We start from the raw sequence: 16,995 nt of genomic DNA, 5'->3' as shown, positions 1-16,995 counted from the left end.
GTTTGATGAATGTAAATTATTTTATCTATATGAATGTGTGGTATTTTACTTCATTTCTTATCAGTGTAGTGGCTGTTTTGCAATTTTCAAATTTTTTCCATTTGTTAGTATAATACATTCTTCTTCTTTCCTTTACAAAATTTAGGAGCGTATATATTTTTGAAAGAACAACTAGGTTGATTTTTAGAGATTTTCACATACTATGGACAGCTGCACTTTTTTATTTCCTCATCAACACCAACATCAAATCAGCCTATGGCCAATAATAAGGCTGGAAATTGTCAGATCATATATTATAAAAGCATTCCTATTAGATAGGATATTATAGGAATAGGTGAGCTGATCTTCATGTGTACTTCATTGTCTTGGAGGGGGGGATATTTTTTGGGTTTTTTTGTGGTTCAGGATTAACTTCTGGTGAAAATGAGACAAAAATAAAGAAATGTAAGGGAGTGAGGAAACAGCATGATATTAAAAAAAGATGGTGCTTTGGGCTCAGGCCCCCATGTGGCTTGATTTGGCCAAATTGCCAGTGTCTTAATCATCAGTGTAGTGTCTGGGATGTGTCTTTCTTTAAGTCATTTCCTACAAACTAAAACTTCAAATTGTCCTTATTTTATCCCTGCACAAAATGTGGAAATACTCTGAAGTGTCAAAGCATTTGTAGAATTGGAGAACTTTTTCATTTCCAGATGAACATCATTCCCTGACATGAGCCCAAGAGTCTCATGATACCTACGGCTTGATCTCCTGAATGTGCTGAAGTTTTTAGGCAAACTGCCAAATTTCTCAAGTTTTCATTGAGATCAAGGCAAAGTTGGGGCATTTATTTAGAAGGTGCATCTTGTTAATATTTGCATTCTTCCATATACTAAAGTTAAATGAAATGCTGTCTCTAAATGGAAAGTAATAGTATTCTTTTCTGAAATAGAAATGGCCACATGTTTTAGCACAAACAAAATGCAAATTTCTCAATCAGAATTTCATATTTACAGTGACATTTTTTACTTTTGAAATTCATATCCTTTGTGCATTATTCAGTGAATAATTGTCTGAAAAAGTTTGTTGATATATAATTATTTAGAAAAGTTTCAGCTTCAATATAATATGCAGTTATTTCCATACCTTTTTGATTAAAGTTCAATTTGAATCGAAAATGGGCTTCAGACTATATCTGGCATGTGGTAGTGAAGTTATTTTTCTTTCTTTTTTTTGTGTAATCATGGCATGATTTATGCAAATAAAGACTCTGTAATCATGTTTTTTTTATTTTTTCCCCTGTCTACATACCCTTATTGTCTTCAGTAGGATTGCAGTGGAGTAACTCAGGGGAAATCTGGCTCTATGACTGCTCTGTAGTCTATCTTTTGTTGATGTCAGTATAGTTTTCCTTCCTTTGAATATGTTGGCTCTGGAATGCTAATTTTTAAAATTATGCTTATTTGTATAACTAAAATAAGGAGAAATTATGCTGAGTAAACAAAAGGAGCTGCTATACTGAGTGAAACATTATGCTTTTCTTTATCATCATAATTTTCTAGATTAACTTGTACCTTAAAATATCTTAACTTAACATACCTTTCTGGTTGTTTTGCTTAAGTTCTTTGGTTTAATTTATGCAAATAATATTTCCTCTCTGATACTACTTCGATAAACATCACCTAGAGTTAATTACAGTATCATAAAGGCCTGCATTCATGCTGGAAACATTCCAAAGAAGTAAATTTTGCTGTGCATAAATGCAGTACATGGCTTTTAAGTGTATTTCTGTTTTCATGGTGAAATCCTGCAATTAACAAAGGTGCAAGGAAGTAGAAGTAAATAGAAATATTTATGATCTGGTGACTCAAAGGATTAGAAGCAGGTGAACCATTATGGCTTCCTAAGACTTTGCAGACCTGCTGTTCAGAGCAAGTCTTCAGTTTGCCTTTTTGCTTCTTTTCCAAACCGCCTGTTTAATGCTTTGATTAAACAAAGAGTTCAAGCCTGTGCTTATTATTACAAAGGAGTAATTGCATCCTTAAAATCAGTCACATGTTGAAGAGTTCAGTCTGATTTGGTAATCAAATTAGTCTGTCTTTGATAAATGCATTTTCACTCTTCCTGAAACATGTTGCATTGATTGTAGTTTCCTTATGACCTTGCCAAATGATACAACTGGGCAGACAATGCTGTGTCTTTTAACTTCTGCAGCTCCATATGAATCTACATAGGTAGAGTAATACTCACTTTTTTGGCATGGTATTATCAGACTGCTTTTTATGGTTCTAACACCTCAGGTGTAATTTACTGATGTCTTTTTATTGAGGGCAACATCACAGCTCAGAAAACAACTGTGAGCCGCCTGATGGTTTCGTAGCGTATAGAGATCAAAGAATTGGTAAAAGACACAGTATCTTCACCACTAACTGACGCCTTCTAGTGAAATTATGTGGGCTATTAATGAATTAGAGAAAATAATGGCTTCAGTGAATAAAACTAAGAAATTCAAATGACTTATTTTTTTCTGAAAAAAATGTATTTTTGGCTGTTACAGTAACCTAATTCAACATCAGGTCAGCTCTGCCATGTCAGCAGCTTGGTGATGGATTTCCAGATCTCAATACAGCTGGTTGCAGAGGTTGAGTTTTGTGAAGGGAGAGAGGTAGAAAAACTAAGATTTGATGCCATCAAAGCATAAAACCCTTTCTAGAATTTTGATTAAAAGTGAATGTTGATGAGTTTCTTGCCTTTCCTTGGGAAATTACTTTCCCAAATATACATATATATTTTTTTTTCTCTGAACAGTAGCAACACAACACATAACATCACGTAGGTGCAAGATATTTAAATATTCTTTGTATGAGATTGCATTGTAGCTAACTAAATGAAAAGTGACTGTGAAAGAGGGTGTGTCACATTCCACATATGGGATATATAACACCCCTTCCTTTACCAAAATTGCATGAATTGTTTTCTAAAAACATTTAAATGTATAAAAATTGAAAACCTGGAGCATTTTGTTCCAATCATAGTCTTCTGCAGTTCCCATTTTGAGCAGATACTTCATCATTCTCTAGCAGCAAAGGAAGCACATTCATTTGTGCATCTTCATATTGGTGATGGCATATTGAAGAAAGAAATGGTTTGATCAAAGTCGGGTGGTTTTAGCAAAACAGAAAACAGTGGGTCTTCCTGTATTAGCTGAAACAAGAAGGTGTGGAACCAATTTATTGTGCATAATTTCTTCCAGTCTCTGCTGAAAAAAATATGAATCTTTCAAACACCGTAGATATGGAGTAAATAAGGACGTTTTTAGTATATTTTGATTTTCTGTAGAGTTCACTCAAATCAGGCATCCAAATGCAAAGTCCAGCACTTGACAGTTTATAGATTTTTGAGGCACCCTAGGAGATTGTGAATAAAGACTAAAAGCAGCTACTAAGCTGTACTGATACATAAATGTTGTTTTGTCATGGGAGGAACAGAAAGTCCGTGACAGAAATGCTTTGTAAATTTAATGATCTCTTTAGTATTTTTATTTTCTGCGTTTATTAATTTGTATGTAGTATTAGTCAAAATTTACTGGAAACCATATGTCTTTGAGAGTTCTATGTAAGAACTGTTGTTATTCTATAATATGCAATATTAAGTATGATTACATTTGGATATTTCTTTAGATAAATTGTTTCATAAAGATTATAGAAACAACTTTAAAATATTTTGCATTTTCTCCTGTGTACTGTAAAGTGTATTTATCTTTGGTATCCTATAGTCTACAGTAAAATAAGGCTAGCCAAACTGGCAAGACCTAATGTACTGTTATTTGGGTAAATACACTTGCATGGTCATTTTTGTATGCCCAGTTTGTAAGCTGAAATATGGCAGATGTTCATAACTTACACACTGGCAATTTAGACAAATAATTGTAATAACTGTACACTCCAGTCACATACCAATGTTCACTCATCCTTTCTCTGGAAAAAGTTCAGTGCATCTCTAGGAGTATGTACATGCATCTTTAGGAGTAGATTGTTCACATATTTTCAAACACTGCGCAGTTTGACACCTTGTATATGACTAAGTTTTAAGAAGATATTCAGCTTCCAAAATCTAGAAATAACTAATATATAATAATATATTATAACTAATAATAACTAATAATAAGGTGCAACTGAAAGCTGAAGCTTTGGGTGTCCCTATTTAGTCTTGGTAAACTATATAAATACTACTACATACATTCTTTAAATTCACTGAACTCAGACTACACATTAGGAATTGTATATTTTGTTGCTGTTGTTTTTAACAGATACAAATATTTCTCTATTTTTACAAATTTATAAGATCTAAATTTCTTTTTAAAAAGGTATTTAAGGAGATGAATTTACTTTCCTTTTAAAAATTTCCGTGTCTTTTTTTTTTAGGCAAGAACTATTTTCTCTAGAAATGAGTTTTTAACAATGAGGCTGCTTCTGCCTGTTGCAGATTTTTTTTCTTTAATGCATCAGTCTAGACTGACTCTAGTCCCCTATATTTTACCAAGCAGGGAGAGTATATGTAATGGTTAATTTAAGACTTGGTGCGTGGTATTTGGTTATTGTGATGTCAAATTGAATATAGAAGAGTTGAGGGTTTCTGCTTTTCTCTTCCTTGGCACATAGTTTGATTCTTTCTCCCTTATCCAGACATGCAAGTTTCAAAAAAAGTGTGGAAATTGAGTATCATAGGAGCTTCTGCTCCTCTTCCAAATTTGAATGAAATGCAATTTGGAAGTCATTATGAAGAGACAGGCAGATGAACATGTGAGCAGATAACTGAGTAAAATTTGTTTCTTTCAGAAACCAGGCTATAAATAGAAATCTTCAAGCTTACTGGGATATAGGAAAGAATCATGGGTAGTTGACCATAGAGGAGGTGCACAAATTGTGTAATAAATACAGTCAACCTGTGTGATGAAAGTGTATGTCACTTCAATGTATCACTCTCTCACATTATTGAACTTATCTCAATATATCCATTTGAAACAGGGAAATGGTATTCCTCTTTTATTCCTTCTGGACAAACCTGGCACCGGGAGCTCTGCAGTTTCTTTTAATCACAGTCTTTTAACCAGGTTCAGAATAAAACAAACCACAAAAATGTATTATTATTTATAATAATATTTATATTTATTTCAATAATAATATTTATATTTATTGCAATGCTGTAGTAGTGATAAAATAAAATATAGTTCCTAACTTTAGCCATTTCTCAAATAAGGGTAACAGTGTCTTCTTGACTTCATTAAATGAAATAAAAAAGCTTCTGAGAGAATCTGAAATTAATCACACTTAAAATGTTGCCCTAGATCTTAACATTTAATGAGACTCTTAAAAAAATCATTCTTTAAATATATTTCCTAGGAGAATCTCTCTGGCCACACCCCGACAACTTTATAAATCCTCCAACATGACTCAGCGCTGGCAGAGACGGGAGATATCCAACTTTGAATACTTGATGTTCCTCAATACTATAGCAGGTAAGGTTTCTGGCCCTTTAATACCTTGTAATATGTTTATATTTGTCAAAGTCTTAAGCAACGTGACTTGATAGAATACATTTATCCCTCTAGAATTCAGCTGCAGCTTTGTGATATATTCTGAAACACACACACATTAAATTTTATCACAAAATGCACAACCTATCACAGAGACTTTAGATTCATGTATTGCTGTGAAGGCTGTTCCTTGCTCCCCTTCTGCCATTTCCTCTGCTGACAGCTTTGTCTGAAGCTTTATTAGAGTCAACAAACCATTGCCAGAGAGTGTCTGGAAATAATAATGGGAAAATGTAATTTCGCTACTTCATCATTCTCAGCAACAGCAACTAGACAGCAGAATAACAACAGTATTCTGCCTAGTACAGATGTCACCTGGATTGTGGTATGATTAGATTACAGCATCTTTTCTCATTTAGTTCTTTGAGATGAAATATAATATCAGATTAGGTATTTAAAATGAGAAATAACTGCCATAGACATCCATTTGTTATTGGCAAAAGAAGAGCTTTTCTGGCAATTGTCATTAATTAAACATTTGCAAAGATTATTCCTTTCACCTTTCCCTTTTCTATGTGTTAACTCCAATGTTAATTTTAAATGTAAAAAGCAGCAGTTTTCTACACGATATACAGAGATTTCCAGGAGGTTGTCTACTGTTATGATTCCTGCCTGTAGCACACATGCTGCTTATGAACCTGCCTGTGGAGAGCCTCATACAGACATTTCACTTCAGTGAGCTTTAATTTGAAAGCCAAATTAAATTCCACCAGGCATCACTTTGTACTCCAGTGTTACAACTCCCATCTTTACTTGGTCCTGACTTTTATGCTCGAGGTTATCCTCAGGCCAGACATAGGACACATGTAAGTGTGAAACCCAAAGGTAGCGCTCGTTATGCTGACCAGTCTGGGGACAGTCACTGCGTTCTTCCCAGTAGGGCAGTGGCAGAATTCAGGAGCTGTCAAACTCACTCGCTTTGAACCCTCAGGCTTTGGCCTCTGTGCTTAGATGGTCGTCATCTTCCATGCATCTAGTCTTACGGATGTTAATAAATGTGTCATCAACTTATCCCAGTGTGATACAGAAGTGTTAGCACTGAACAGTTGGAAATCTGAGGGCATGTTTACCTTGTGCAGTGGAGCAAAAAGCAGAATCCCTGAAACTCCTGGAGATCTGGGCTGGAAAGTCCATATGGTGAAGTCCAGTGCAGGCTCACCAGCTTGGTTCCCGAGCAGTTTAGCTGCTGTCCCGCAGATCTCTGCTGGAGGAAGGAGCCCTGCTGAGTGTTTATTGCCTCTGGTGCAATGCCAGAATGCTGCTATCCGCTTCTGGACACTGGCCTGTCTCCAGCTGCTTCGTGCCTCTCACACATCCGCTGCCCTTCTAGTGGTGAGGAAATGCAGGCGAACCCTTGCTGGCTCCCTGGCTGCCTCACCTAACTTGGAGGATTTACTGGAGAAGTGGGAAGTTAGCCTGGGTCCCCTCAGTCCTTGTCCAATACATTATAGACAGAACTGTCCTTCACTGGTAAATTCCTTTTTTATGTATTAATTTCTTCTGTAAGCAGTGAATTTAAGGTCTTTAAATGAGAGTACACAAGAGATAAGCCATTTTTTGAATAAATTATTTTTTTTATTTTTAATCGGTTTAAAACTCCAAAGTCACTTTGTTTTAGGTACCTCACCAAAGCATCCAAACCTGGAAGACAGCATTATGTCTGAAGTAATTTAGAAATTGCAGTTACACTTACACTAACATATCTATCAGTTAACAAGCTTCAGCCTGAACAAATTCCCTCAGAGTATCTCAGACTCTCAAAAAAATATTTTTTGACCTGTTGTTTGATACTAGTACTGCTGGGCAGACTTTATAGCCAAACACTTGGGGTGATAGCATGAGACAGGATTCTCTTAAGGTCATTTAGTGTCACTCATCTGCCTGATAATAAGATGGCTTGATGTTAGCATTCCAGGTTCCACCTGCTATGGCCAGTGTCTGAAGGATTACTGACTACTTGTTTGGGTTTTTTTTGGTGTGTGTCCATGAATTTATGTCCTATTTGAAAAAACTGTTTAGTCACTATCCCTAGGAGCGTCTCTCTCTGACTCAAGACATTTAATTTCTAGCAGATTTATTGGTAAATAATCTTACAGGTAAATATCATTTGTTCGTGTAATCTCCTTGGTTAATTGCATAGGATGCCTTGCTCATTCCACTGCGTTTTCTACCATCTCATAAAATCTTTCATCAGTATGTGATTTTTTAAAAAACTTGAATAAAATTTATCCTTGGTAGCTGAACTTGCCAATGACTCACACAAAACCTTTTCTGAAAATAACATCAGAGAATGAAAGCTGACTGAAACCCAACAGGCAATTCTACACATGACAATAAACTCTTTATTCCAGTTTGGAACAAAACCCAAAGTTTTCCAACTTTTTGACAGAAGCAAAAAATCCCCTCAAGTTATTTTTTGGAAGATCAACCAGGTTTTGTAGTTTCAATGAAGTCTGCACTTCATCTAGAAAGCTCTGTTCCAAAAACTCCTGAAGTACTTGGGGGTATTTGCAAAGAACCACCTCATAAAGTTCCTGGCAAGCCAGAAACCCACCCACAACAGACTGCACATGAGCTCGAAGTCCAGTCATGGGGGAGAAAGCTTTGAAAAAGAAATATATGTTAGAAAGTCTAGAATATCTCCCATCCCCAAACTGATCCTAGCTCCACCGTTGCATGGCCTTGTACCACCAGGGCATGAGATCTGGGAAACTGCAGCATCGAGAGCTGTGAGGCAGCCTGAGTGACACCACTGCTTTTACAGCTGTGCCTGCATTTCTCTAAGTCTTTTTGAAAGGTGTTCTTCAGAAATATTTCCCTTACAACAAATAGGTGTTTTCTGATGGAGCACTAACAAAATTAATAAGTATACCAGAAATAGAGTACTGGAAGCAAAGAACCTCTACTAACTTGTTTAGTTAGTTTTGATAACTGCCCAAGTACACCTGTATTAAACAGACACAAAATCTTATATGCACTGCAGACAGGACCCTCAGCAGTCAGAAGAAAATACAGGATTTTTTATTTTGTACACACAAATAGAGTACTGAATATACTTGTGACCTCCTTTCCTAAGTAAAGATGTATGTTATTTTCTTTCTTCTTGGAAATCCAATTTCCAATTACAGTCCTAATTATACTCTTTTGTAATGAGATTCCATAAGAAATATTTCCTTATAAGTTACAACTTCTTTGCCAGCAATTGTTAGTGAAGCAGCAATGACCTAGTTTTAGAATATAGCTGTTTATTTAAGCAGCATCTTATTCTCTAACAGTATTACTGTTTTCAGCTATTGGGAAATATATCCATCCTCTTTTTTTTTTATTTTTTTTTATTTTTAATTCACATTGCCATTAAGCTCCTACTGGTTTATTCAGCAAATCTAAGCTGTAGTTTAGTCAGAAACATAGAAGTTTGACATTTAAGAATTGTGGATTATCTGTTGGTAAGTAGGTGATAAGTAAGGTCCTCATCCAAATAGAGGTCCACTAACAAAAGTGATTTAGTACACCTTTTGCCTATTCTTTGTAGCTTTCTTTTTTTTTTTTTTTTTTTTTTTTACAACGGTGCTTAATTAGTCTCTAGCCCTCTACAAAAGAGTAAGAAAGCACTGCACTCATGTTTTCTTGTGAGCCTCCTCTGAAATTACACAAGAAGCAGTAGTCTTGGAAATGTGATGTCCAGAAGTGTGGGTTCTGACACCAGCTTATTTGTCTCGTTATGACATCATGCAGCTGGGTCCTTCCCCACAAGAAGTCCTCTGCCTGTTTATTAATACTGTTAATTACACAGACTGGTTGGCCTCTGTACAACGGAACCACTGAAATAAATATATTAATCTCTTCTTAAATCTCTCCCTGGTTTGCTGGTATGTCTGCCTGGGAAGCATGACCCCTGGCTGTTCTGCATTTCCTTAATGTTTGAAGTATCCTCTTGAAAAAAATCCATCTTTCTATGATGTTATCTTTAATTCTTACATTGTCCGATTGCCCCTTAGAAACATTGCCGTGCTTCATGTCTAGATTAATTGTTCCTACTGTGATGTGTGCTCATGACTTAATAACTTTCTTCTTCAGCTCTCAATGGTCTCTCTTTCTAGATCATTTCCTATCCAATCTTATGTGTGATTGCTGGCACTGACGTTGGCCTGATGTCTTATTGCAATATAAATTCAAAATCTCTCTCCATCTTCAAAACTCTCTAAAGCCTGGTTTCAACCTGTTTCTCTGGCCCTCTAGTTGGCTATTTTCTCACCTCCCTCTTCTGTCTCCCAGCTCTTCACCTCTTTCTTGCCCTTCTTTCTGGCTCGAGCATATTTCATCATGTTTACAGCTCTGGGCTTTCCTCCCTAAGGTAAACACTGCACTCTGCTACTTATCAATCAGTCTCAGTGTTATACTCTCCATGCCCCTGGTTTTTGTCCTGGCTGTGTAGACATAAGCCTTCCTGGTTGCCTCCCCCCTCCTCCCTCTACCTGCTTCATTCTTGGGGGTCCTTTTGTTTTAGCTATGATTATACTAATTGTCCTCTCTGCATGGGACCTGCATATATGTCAACTGAACCCTCTGGGTGATATAGGAAGCAGGTAATTTTTACTATTCTCACTTAAAACATTATTAAAAAGAGTGCTTAAAAGGAGTTTCACTACAGCAAAAGTATCAAGAGGATTTGGAACAAGAAGTTGTTTTTTAATATCATTGCAGTGCTCACTGTTTTAGCTAAAAGTCTAGATTTCAAATCTATTTCTCAGTATTTAAATAATATCTGCTGTTTGATTTCAAACTGCAGTATATTAAATGTGTGCTTGCATTTATATTTATTGCAATTTTAATTCTTTTAAATCCTACATGCCACTGCTTTTAAAAGAAATTAAGAATAATTGCATCCATAATTTTTGTGAGTAATTTCTTCTAGTGGAAAGGGATTATTTTTAAAGGTTTATGGAAAAAAATGACATCCTCAATTAGGTAGTAAATTCAGATGAACTTCTTCCCCCTCACCGATTTTTTTTTTGCCTGTTTAGCATTTTCCACTTTTTTACTCTGTGATGTACAAGCCCTCACTGGTTAATTATGTATATATTTAGCTACTGCATGTGTTGGGCTTATTATTGTCATCTAATTAGATGTAACTCAAACTACTTACTTCTAGAAAAATCATTAAAAATTCTTTCCTAATGACCTAGAGATGACAAAATGTCTGTAAAGTGTGAAGAAGCAGACAAGCACAGGAACATCGCTCTTAAAGAGTGTTAATCCAGATGCTGCAATCATCTAATTAAACAATATTTTGCTGTCATTAACATTTTCACCAAGGAATTGCAGTTATAATTTCTTTGTCAGCTGTCTCTAGCTCACTTTACCTTAGAAACTATAGTGCCATATAAAAACATTAAATTGGATGGTTTAATTAAAAAGTTTTGGGTTTTTTTTTTTTTTAATGAAGAAACATATCCAATATTTCTGAGATCTCATTTACTATGGCTCATTTTTATTGTTCAAGTAGATTAGTGTCACAGGGCTTGCAATATTTAATATTCAGCCTTTAATATTAATCTCTGTAAGCCTACTTGAGGGGAAATCTGAAGGTTCTGAAAAGGTATAGGGACTACCAACAGTCATGCAGGTTTATGTTCTATATTTATTTAGCTAAAGAAAGGACCAAATAATTCTTGCTGGAAGCACCAGACAATTGATGAGATGGCTAAGTATATTCATCTGCTGACTTTACTCTGAAAATAATCAATTGTGAAGCCAGAACAGATCAAGAAAGCATTTCTAATAAAGTGAAACCACTAATATTTATGCATGTTTAGAATTAGGGATTTGTAATCCCATTATAGGCCTAGATCACTGTCCTCTGCTCAGATAAGTGTGGTCTTACCTTGTAGGTTTGGTCTGCTTTCACAATTTAAATTAAGTTCATCTTTTTGAGTCTGTTTTATTTGTTGATATTAAGGACAAAATTGTTGAATTGAGAAAAATAAATCACTAACTTTTTTAAAAAACAAATTAAGAGCTATTCTTGTAGTTATTATCTTCATAAATAAAATATGTTTTATAAAAATCAAAGTAGGAGAGAAGAGAATATTTTGATTTTTCTCACAAGACTTATATTTACCAAATACATAATCTTGAAGGCTTCACTATTTGCAACTTATCTTACCTAAGCTGAGAGAGAAGGTGCTTCAAATTATTTCTCATGTGAGTTAAAAAACTGCACAGAGGAGTTACTGCAGTGTTCTGACATGGAGCTAATGTCATATGATAATTTCATCATTTGTCTATACTACAAGTAACCCCTCAGCAAGAGAGAACTCATATGCCAGTGAGACTCAGGATTGCTTTTTCTTATACTATATTCACACAATTGATTTTCCCATATGGAATGGGAACAGTCAAGATCTTGTTGACTGAATATTGAAATTAAATCTATATGAAAAGAATGAAATAAATATAAAAATTAAATGAAATCGCAATATGAAAAAAAAACTCAATTTCAAAATTGAAAGTAATTTTGTATGACCTACATTTCCTTTCAAAATTTTGAAAAAGGATGTTCTCACTTTTTAAATACTTCTATAAAATGGTTACAATTGAAGATTTTTATTACTATGAGCTCTTCATACAAGTTTTGATTCTGCAGCATCTTCATTTTTACTTAGGCTTTCTAATGGACTACAGTCGAGTCTCAGTCATTCTCTTCCTGGACCTCAGAGTTCTTTTAGTCTGCTCTTTGCATAAACTAATGTCTCTCTATTGTGGAAGGTTTTGCATGCTCTTCTGTTAACTTAATTAAAGATTCTGATGGAAAAACATTTATTGTATGAAGCTGTAGTTTTATATAGCCCATATTTTAAAGCACCCTTAATTTGATAATCTCAAGAAACTTTACAAGTCATATGCAATTAAACACTTGCCAAAGAGGAAAATAATATTCTGATTTGATGGATGTAGGAAAAGAGGCAGAATTGTCTTCCTTCAAAACATATAGAGCCCCCTCCCAAAAGTCTAAAAGAATAAATATTCTAGCAGAGGATACCTTTCCTTTTCCTCCCTTACAAGGATAAATTCTGGTATACTACTTGATTTAGTTGTTTGATACATTATTGTTCTGTCCAAGAGTCATTTTGCATTCATTCATTCATTCATTCATTCTTGATATTATAGAAGAAGTGGTTTTGTTTCTATACATGTTTATTTGTGTAAATAGCAGACAGTGCTGGAATTGCTTGTTTGACAAAGTTATATTTGCACCTTAAATATTCTTTTTTGTATTCTTGTGAACATCTATGTTTTCAGAGAGCAAAAGTGAGGATGCACAACTCCTAAGAATATGCACTTCTGTATACAGTGAAACTCTGTGCAAAATAAAAACATGTTTTTTTGTTCATCAACTTCTGTTGAAAAAATTAGGTGTTTGTAGAGCAGTGAAAGTTTCACATTTCATTAAAGCAGAACTGATTTTTGTGGAGAATTGCAACTGCTACTCAGAACAAGGAAGCCTGTGTTTTCCTGTGCCGGGTTTTGTACCCCAGGAATCTGTCCAGAATCTGGAAGGAAGCAGATTCCTGAGACAGGGCTGTAAATCTGCCTCAGGACTGGGAATTGTTAACCTGGATTATTTTAGTCTGCTAATTATATTATATAAATACACACACACATATATTTATGACCTGATTTTGTTTTTTAAGACTCATGTTGCATATTGAGTGGTTCTCACTACAGCAATAGGATGGACAGTTCTGTACGATGAAATTTAATTTGTCTTATCACTGAACTGTTAGATTCTACTAAATACTAGAGAATAAAAATTAGCAACTTTTCCCAAACACACTTTTCTTTGTGATTAATTCATAACTTTTAGTTCACTGAAGTTGCAGATTGTTCTTATGAAATGGTCTGTCCATTTCAAAGACAGTCTAACCATCTAAAGATGGTTTTTGCACATTTGAGCTGCTGGGATGACAGCAGTGCTTCTTTCATGATTGAAGAAAGTGGCCTGGGATGGTCATCTCTGTCTTTTATATAGGAGAACTGTTTTTTCATTATCAATGTGATTAAAAAATAGTGTTACAGCAAACATGACTTTCATCATTTTGATTGCACAGTTGCTGTGGAACCTCACCATTTCTTCTGTGAAGAAGTACCATAGGGAATGATAGATTAGAATGGACTATCTAGGACAGACCTAGATTTGCAAACCTCAAATTTATCCCCTTGCTGTTTGAACTCTCATTTTATCTTTGCCAGCTATGACAAGTTCCTAGGAAAATAGTAGTCTAGTTCTTTTGAATTTCTACATTCATGATATAAAAATATCTTGATGGAAATAAAAAAAGAAAGTGTTTATGAGGCATTTTAGTTGATCTTAAAAGATATTATTTCAGTTTGTGTGCTGACTTCTGGTTCAAGATAAGTGTATCTAAATGACTGTTTTTTTCTATTCATACCTGATTCTGTCAAAGTGGTGGGAACTGGGAACATGTGATGCAACAAATGTAACCACTAGATTTTTTTCTAGCTGAACAAGCGGACACTATTTCCTAATTCTTAAAACTTTCCTTTTCAATAGGACGAACATACAATGACCTGAACCAATACCCTGTATTTCCGTGGGTTTTAACAAACTATGAGTCTGAAGAGTTAGATCTGACCCTTCCAGGCAACTTCAGAGATCTTTCAAAGGTATGGTTCATTTTTGTTAAAGAACAGTCAGTCAGCCCTTTTAGAAAGACATTTTGCTTTATGTTTATAGTCTGGTTAAGTAAGGTCTTTATCTTAAACTCAAGAAAGTCTGAAATAGACTTCTCTGTTTTAGAATTATTTTATACTGAATCTCTACATTATGCTACTTCCATGTCCCTGACTTATCTAGTTCCAAATCTGCAACTCCTACATACCTTCTGACTAATGGAACAGGAGTGCATCAGACCACTTGATCTCACTAATTATGCCTTTTAGTTTATAAAAGCAGATCCTCTGGAAATAAAATGCTTGGACTAATATTTCACTTTATTTTTTAGTGACTAGAATAATATAATATAGTATCAGCACCTTCTTTTGATTTAATAGTTAGTAAGGGGTATTTTTTATTTTAGATCCTGGAGTATCTGCTCCTGAATATTATTTGTTGTGATTTTTTCCATCCAACACAACTTGGGCACTTAGTGCTTTATAATAAAAAAAAAAATCCTAGGTTTTTGGGGGTTTTTTTGTTGTTTTTTTTTTTTTTTGGCACAATATTGTCATCAATACCCAGCTCTGGTATTCTGGTTGTGCTAACAGACTGCAGGGAAGTCTGTCCTGGACAAGCATAGCAGAAACATATGGAGGGGCTCTACTTTTGGCCGGCTGAAATAAGGACAAAAAAGAGGTCTCAAAACTGTATTGTGAGAAGTATCTTTCCTGGTTGCTATCAGCTAAGGAAGTGTATGCACTGTCTTGCCAGTGAAGGTGGCAAGATAGTGGATAGTCTTGCAATATCCCCAGTGTGAGGTTTCTGTTGTCTGGTGCGTCAGCTTTCTTGCCTCCTTACCACAGCTCCTCAGCCAAGAGGGGGAAGTTGCTTGTACAAATTGAGTGAGGCTCAAAACCACAGGAAGCTGTCACTCACTGCCTTTAGGAGTGAGGCTGGAGAGGAGAAAATGACCCCCAAGGCCTGTTCTGCAGTCCTGTGCTGCAGACCCTGCATTCCCTTCTGCTGCTGGGCAGACGTGAGTGTTTCTGGGGTTTATGGTTTAAGTCTGGATTTTTTTCCTCCTCTCCCTGCAAGCACACATCCTGGGGAGCAATGGAGACATCCTGCCCTGGATATTTGACAGTTTCATCTCTGCTGGAAAGAGTGTGCTTGCAGTACCTCCAGATGTGTTGTAACCATTCCTGGAAGGCTGCTTTTGTAAGACGTCCAAACTAATTTGAGTGGGACTTGAATTTATAATAGTGGACAGAGACACCTAAGTTTACACTAATTTTTTTTTCTTAGACAAATAAAAAAATGAATAAGCAAATAAACCCAGAATTTACAGTACATTCACAGTATGCCTCAAAAGGAAATAAATTGCTTGATACTTCCGTTAGGTTATGTAAAACTTCTGACCTTTCACAGTATTATAGGTATGTTTCACAAATGTGTTTTTCAGTTCAGTAACACCATTGTAACCTGTGCCAAGAACAATAAAAGAACCACAGACATGACTTAAAAAAAGACCTGTGATCATTTTACACTGGCTTGTTCCCTAGCATGTATGAAAGTATTGCTGGTTTAGAGTTGTTCAGAAAGATAAACCTTTCATTAAGGTGCTTACACTTTTCAAAATCTCTCAAACTCACTTTCTGTAAGTATTAATAGCACTTCATGTGGTGAAGTGCAACAAGATTAGACAGTGTCTCATGAGTCCTTTGCTAGGTATTTAGTTTGGTTCAATCCACACTTTTATAGCAATCTACTAAAATTTGTAATTGCTACAGGAAGCGGTGTGATAGCTGAATAGATAGGTTTTCCTCAGGAGTTAGTAAAGACTCATTATGGAATTAGTGCATGTATAGCTTATTAAGTATCTAATTGTTCTGTATCTACTGTTGTTAGTGCTCTCCTCAAAAGGAAATGTAAAATCAAGTCCATGGCTATTTATTTTTCATCAAGAACTCATGCAATGTGCACCTTTTCTAGCCAATTTGAAAACTTGCCAAAAGCTAATGCTGTTTTCCTCTGGAACAGCTAGGGTTTTGACCACTGAAAAGCCTACACAGAGCTAGTCAAGGAAAATGACCTTTCCTTTCTGGCAGTGTCTGGGCTCCATTTATCCCACGGATGTATGAGAAAACGCATGTGAAATCTCTAAAGTGTTGTGAAATACCTCAGAATAAAAGGGTTGTAATTGTCAATTTTTTGCAGGGTTCATTATAATAATATCAAATAGATTTCATTTCACCATGGTTTTAAAAGGAAAAATAGGTTAATGATTTTATTTTAAAATGCAGTGGCCAGTTAGGATGGAATGCCTGACTTGGGCTGTTAAGTGTTGTGTCCTATTTCAATTTTTGCGTTATCAGTAAAAATCTTAAAAATTTGAATGTCTCTGAGGTATTTCCTTGTCAATTCTGTTTTCATTTTTGATACTGTCCTGTATCTCTGAGCCCCTTCTTTTCTTTTCTTGGCGGTAGCCTGGTGCTTAGGAGCCGGAGTTAGTGATTTATTGTTAGCAATATTGAAGGAGGTTGTGCTAGCAAGCCTCAGCCAGACCTCTGGAGCAGACCCACACAGCATCCTTTCCATGAGGAGCAACTTCCTTCTGTGAGATCTTGCCCTGCAATGGAGACATGTTCCTGCAGATTTGATGGCAGATCAGGACCTCCAGATAAGCTGTTGATGGATAAAACCTCCTTTGTCAGTTCCTGACCTTCTGTGTCCCTGTAAA

At 35.6% G+C, this 16,995-nt stretch overlaps 1 protein-coding gene across 8 annotated transcripts in view; it reads left to right on the top strand.

The window, feature by feature from the left end:
• NBEA (neurobeachin) overlaps positions 1–16,995 on the top strand; it is a 460,815-nt gene that overhangs the window by 362,386 nt on the left and 81,434 nt on the right. For all 8 annotated transcript variants that reach the window (XM_088067905.1, XM_088067892.1, XM_088067894.1 and 5 more), the window contains 2 exons: positions 5,382–5,497; positions 14,151–14,263. In XM_088067905.1, coding sequence (XP_087924031.1) covers positions 5,382–5,497; positions 14,151–14,263 — 229 coding nt within the window. The remainder of the gene's footprint in view (positions 1–5,381; positions 5,498–14,150; positions 14,264–16,995) is intronic.

This window comes from Pseudopodoces humilis, chromosome 2 (assembly GCF_049639895.1).
Source record: "Pseudopodoces humilis isolate 2021_Gansu_Grassland_sample_001 chromosome 2, ASM4963989v1, whole genome shotgun sequence".
NCBI classification, from domain to species: domain Eukaryota; kingdom Metazoa; phylum Chordata; class Aves; order Passeriformes; family Paridae; genus Pseudopodoces; species Pseudopodoces humilis.
This window is presented reverse-complemented; position numbering and strand designations above follow the sequence as displayed.